Source organism: Astyanax mexicanus, chromosome 22 (assembly GCF_023375975.1).
Source record: "Astyanax mexicanus isolate ESR-SI-001 chromosome 22, AstMex3_surface, whole genome shotgun sequence".
NCBI lineage: Eukaryota > Metazoa > Chordata > Actinopteri > Characiformes > Acestrorhamphidae > Astyanax > Astyanax mexicanus.
The window spans coordinates 20612811-20618810 of NC_064429.1; the positions used below are offsets into that span (position 1 = coordinate 20612811).

General features: G+C 37.5%; 1 protein-coding gene across 3 annotated transcripts in view; it reads right to left on the bottom strand.

The window, feature by feature from the left end:
- Positions 1-5767, bottom strand: part of ssbp2a (single stranded DNA binding protein 2a) — a 56262-nt gene extending 50495 nt beyond the window's left edge. The window contains exon 1 of one of the 3 annotated variants that reach the window (XM_022667554.2): positions 5516-5767. In XM_022667554.2, the coding sequence (XP_022523275.2) occupies positions 5516-5571 (56 nt within the window). In that variant the 5' untranslated portion in view covers positions 5572-5767. The remainder of the gene's footprint in view (positions 1-5515) is intronic. The other 2 variants (XM_007258307.3, XM_007258306.3) reach the window with 2 other exon arrangements.
- Positions 5768-6000: the final 233 nt, after the last annotated feature.

Here is a 6000-nt window from a genome sequence, read left to right on the forward strand (position 1 = left end):
CTAGCATTGTAAGGCTGTTTGGAGCATCGGCTAAAAGCATTATATTTTGGCGGTGAATGGGGGTGGGCTATTAACAAAAGTTTGTGCTTGTTATCATGTTTCACTTCAACCCAAGCCAATTTGACACAGGAGTGCTCCTTTATTTCAGCACATTTATCTGTTAAAAGTTGTTAAAGGTGAGCTGTTGTCCCCATTAAAGCTTCTGTTTTTTTAAGTAGCCAATTAAAAGACTTCAATCAAAAGCATCAGAACTACCCATGTTAAAATGTAGACAAAATTAATATTTTTGCCAGGCGTACAACACTACACAATTATTTTGTCTTTCTCACGGAAGTCTTGTGATTAATCTGATTATAAATATAATTCCAATAAGAAAAAGTGTGATCACAGAAAACTGTAGTGATAAATCAGATTCAAATCCCAAATCATTTGACACGACTAATTTATTTGCATTTAATGTTGGAGCATTCCTTTTACACAATATATATTTGGTATGTGGTAGTGTGCTGGTTGAGCCTTAATCTAAAAGAATACAGTTAATTATTTTGCGTGTTGTCCCGTGTCCATTTTCCACCCTCCCAACCTGGACACAATGTAGAACATTATCCTGCACTGCAAGAGATTATAGGAGGCTACAGACCACTAGCACACCTCATCTATATAAACAGGATGAATTATATATACATACTTGCCTTCTTTTCACAATCATGTGAAACCTTATACAGCTACACCACCTGCGTCATATAACTAGTTGTTAAAATATCAGTACAGGGAATACCATACTGTCATGTAAGTCATTACAGTAATAGAGTTACTTGACTCATTACATTAGAAATTCCTGTAATGTCATTAGTAAATGGTCAGGTTATGTAAGCCCCCAGATTCTGAGTCTCCTACTGCTGAGTATCAGCCAATTCGGACCTGATATGATCTTTGTTACACAGATTTAATATAATGTGCTGCTAATAATACTGGCAACAAATTACTTAATTTTCAGTTCATTCTGATTTCAGACATTCTGGCCTGATTTATTAGTTTAGCAGTGACCTATTTTTAAATATTGTTTAATAGTGTGTTGTTTAAAATATTGTTAAGTAGTCTGTACAGTGCAGATAAAAAAAACAGATTTTCAATTCAAATCAATTTTCTTTACCCCTGGAAAAGTGGTAGGATTTATTTATAGCTAAATAAATCCTTCATCCTTCCGGATGTTTGTGTCAGAAGTGCTGAAACAGTGCTGGAACTTTTTTCGGTACGAGCTCAGCCCTCGGACTGAGCAAAATGTTTAGAAAATATGTGAACAGTGGTCTGTGGGAGGCGCCAGTAACCAAGGTAAGACGGTTAATCACTTTGGAAACAAAGAGCGTTTTCGGATATTTTAGATAAAAAAAAAATTGCTCTCTAAAATCGCAATTACTCTACTTTGAGAATTGCATTAAAACTGAAATTTGAATTAACAGAATTAAGTGTGAAAATTGATCTTATATAGGTTGTGACTTTTTCTACTATCAGAAGGACATTAAAATTAAAATTAAAATTAACATTGCAAAATTACACAATATACGAAGGAGTCATTTGCATCATTTGCAGAATTACAGTTGCAGAATGTAAACAATATTTACTGTGCAAACTGCAACCCTGCAGGCATGTAACAGTATTAGACATTATCCTAATGTAAAATTTTTGTCATCTGATGTCATGACCAACATTCAACCTGAAATTAACGTCTACTGACATTGGTGGCCAGCTGGAAAGGTATTAAAATTTAGACCTAAGGAAAAGATATGCTATGATAACTTTAAGACGAAATACTTTATATAAACCTTTAAATAATCCAAATGTTCAAAAACAAACTTGTCTCCAGTTTCTGTTTCTGGCTCATTCATTTCTTCAGCAGAGGATAATATGGTTTAAATGACAGCAGGAGTCAGCGGCTCTTAGCATCATCTTATGCAAATCTCATGAGCTTTCCTCTGCTCATCACCAAGCACCTACTAGAACTGCACGGCAGGATGGGTCCAATCAGAGCCCGTGGAACACAAGAGAGGATGGCGGCCCAATCGCAGTAATTTGCTTACCTCAGCAAGTGAAAGGAGGATGCTAAAAGGCTGAGCAGCCCTGTGGAATACCACTGTGTGCTCTGTGGGGAAGTAACTGCAAACAGGCCATGATACTAAAATCCATCATACTGTCTATTCCAACAGAAGCTGCTTTAATTAATAAACAAACAAAAAATTATCAAATTAATCAAATTAGTAAAGCAAAATCTGCAATGTCTAGAAACACCACAGCCTCAGAAAAACACAAACAAATTTTAATTAAAAGTGAGAAACACATTCCCTTCACACTAATGTCTAATAAAACAGTGTCAGGGAATGATCTCAGAGCTTCTCCTGATAAAGTATGAAATTACTGGTATTAATGCACCAATGAGGGAATTGTGGTAGGTATAGCAACGGTATATTTTAAATTCAGGTTGCCGTAAAAGCAGCACTGCTTAAGATTTATTTTTCTTAGAAATTGTATCAGTAGTAGGCCTATTCCTAAAGTGGGAGAATACAATATATTATAATCCTCATTATCAGTGTCCTGACGCAACCATCCATGCAACATCTAATATAATCAGTCTGAAAAAACACAGTGGTCTGGTAGGTTTGCTGGATGTAACTGCTCAAAAAGGAAAAAATGAACAAAACAAAACACTCAAAAAACACAAAATTTCACACAGTAATTTAATAACATTAATCTGTACTAAAAGTACTCTTCCATTTGCTCAGTGCAATTCTACATTCCCACCAGAGACGTCTCTAAATTCCCCAAATCCCCAAAACTTACCGACTGACGATTTAAAAAGCAAAACTGACATCTAACTAAATCTCTTGTATAAATAAGTCTAATATCACTAGCAGATTTTCCGTAAATCAAGTTTTTCCTGACATCACTTTTCTGAAAAAAAAAAACATCACAAAACAAAGCAGGCTACAAGCACACAATTCTCAGAATACTGAAGTAAACTGAGTAAGATTACTAGTGCTCTACAAACATCCCCACTATTTCTTCACCAGTGCTTCAGTCTTCAGTCAAACATGGATATTAGCTGCACCAACACTCAGTGGGAAGCAAGATTGAACACCCACGAGAAAAAAACACAGAGCAGAGCCTGATTTATCACTGAAACTCCTACTATTCCAGCTAGGCTAACACTAACACAACCATACAGAAAACCTGCAGTGTATCTCTACTTCTCCTACAATTCAGCATCTAAATGTCTTGTGACATCAGCCCTTGATTAACTGGTTTATCTTAACACATCAAATGTCACACTGACCAAATTAAAACACTAAAATAGTGTTTGTGAATAGACAGACAGTTAGCATATCTCACACTTTAGACAGTACACTTCTAAAGCTACAAAAAATGCAAAAGATGTATGAGAATATGCAAGAATGAGCAGAGTTACAATATACAGAATATGACATTTAGCAATTGAAAAGGAAGAAAATAAAACAGAGAAAGAAGGGAAGGGGAAAAATGATGAAAGATAAAGGTAGAGGGCAAGATGGTGACCTTAAAAAAATTAAGTTGTTGTAAATGATGTTCATCCAGCCTGTACTGTTTTTTTAGCTGTTCCAAATGCAAGTTTCCAGTAATTCATCTATTTTAAGGAAGTATAAGTGCTAAGTTATAGCAAATAAAGCACAGTCACAAACAAGGATCATATACCACACCAGATAAATCTGATCTACACTTGTTAACATATTTCTAAAATTCTGAAATAAAACGGCACACTCACAATATATAGGCCTAAGTAGAAATTATGGACTTTGCTATGTGTAAGCAAAGTCATTTAGAATGATAATGGTGCAAATGTGCTGGTCAAAATAACAACAATATAAACATATCATACAATTTTATGGACATGACACATTATATTTCCTGTCCATGCTGTCCACATTATATTTCCACCATGTTTACTTATATGTTTGTTTACATAAAATATGTATGTCACAAGCGTACAGCAGTTTTACAGAAGAAGGAAACACAATCTGTTCAAATAATGTATTAATTAATATTATTGAGGTTTTAACATACTGAGAGGTTTTATTATAATTAACTTTACTGTACAACGAGGCTGAAGATACAGAGTGTAAAGGTACTGAGATTTAAAGTACAGAGTTTTATGTCTTACAGTTTAGGATACTGAGGTCCTAAGAAACAGAGATTTAAGGTGTTGAGGTTTTAGGTACTAAGGTTTAAAGTTCTCAGGTTTAAGGTACATAGGTTTAATGTTTAACTGTTTAAGATACTGAGGTCCTAAGAAACTGAGATTTAAGGTACTGAGGCCTACCAAACTGAGATTTAAGGTAGGCCTACTGATGTTTTAAGGTACTGAGGTTTATGGTACTGAGGTTTTATTGAGTTCTAAGGTTCTGAGTTTCAATTTATTTAAATTTAAGGTATAATAAGGTTTTAGGATAACAAAGTATGTAGTTTTGACGTTTTAGCTTACTGAGAAATTTTGAGGTATTGATGTTATAGAATATTGAGAGGTTTAAAGATAATGAGGTTTAAGGCACTAAAGTCCAGAGGTTTAACATGCTGAAGTAGTACGGAACTGAGGTTAAAAGTACTGAGAGATATTCTGGTACTGAAGTTTAAAGGTAGTCCACTTCTGAGGTTTAAAGTACTGAGGTTTTAACAACTGACAGGTTTTAAGGTAGGATAATGAGTTTTAACTTAGATATAATAAGGTTTTAAGGTACTCAGGTATTAGATACTGAGGTTTTAAGGTTAGATAATGAGTTTTAACTTGAGGTATGATGAGGTGTTAAGGTACTAAGGTATAAGGTACTCAGGTTTTAAGGTAGGTTAATGAATTTTAACTTAAGGTATAATGAGGTGTTAAGGTACTAAGGTATAAGGTACTGAGATTGTAACGTACTGAGAGAATTTAAGGTGGGCTAATGAGATTGAGGTAAGGTAATATGAGGTTTTAAGGTACTAAGGTATACGGTACTGAGGTTTTAACTTGCTCAGAGAATTTTAGGCAGGATAATGACTTTTAACTTAAGGTACAATGAAGTTTGAAGGTATAAGGTACTGAGGTTTTAAGATAGGCTAATGAGTTGTAACTTAAGGTATAATGAGGTTTTAAGGTACTAAAGTATAAGGTACTGAGGTTTTAAGGTATTAAGGTTCAGATTTTTTAGGAATAAAGCCTCAGAACGAGTGTGAAGTAAAACCCAGTAAACACGCGAGGACACACCAGCAGCACACACAGTCCCCGCGCGGCGCCTGAGGATCCAGCGTGTCTGTGGTAAACAGAGCGCGCACTCAGAGCGCGGGAACGCGCGCGGCTGCTGCGGGTCTGAGTGTGTCGCGCGCGGTGTGTTGGTATCGCTGCCTGTACGCCTGCCCGCGGGTCCGGCGGCTCGGTAATGGCGCTGTACCGCCCCCTCCTCCCCACGCGCCCCCCCTCTCCTCTATCTCCCGCCAAAAACACGGAGGAACTTACTTCTCTCGCGCCTGGCTGTCGGACGGCACGCGCGCGCTCCTGCTCCTGGAGTACATGCTGGAGCCCCGCTGACTGCCACGCACCTGTCAGCTCATCACGCACTCAAGCCGCACACCGTCACCATGGCGACTCACGCAGGCTGCCCAGCCATTGGCCGGGCGGCGGAGAAGCCACGCCCCGTTTTTGTAGTTATCCAGTAATTAGCGCCGGTGCGGTCACGCCCTTCCAGGCGCCCCCGTGCGGCTCGCGCTTCTGCAGAGTGACCCTGCTGGAGCTGCAGCTGCAGGACTGCTGTCTGACTAAACACCAAGATTATATTTAGCTTTTTTTGGGGGGGGGCATTTTGCCATTTTTGGGGTGTTGTTCTATTAGGGATTTTGCATTTTTTTTGCATTTTTTGGGGTATTGTTTTTTGGGTGTTTTTTGGGGCATTTTATGCAATTTTTGTGGTTGTGTTTTTTTATGGGAATTTTCTTTTTTGCAGT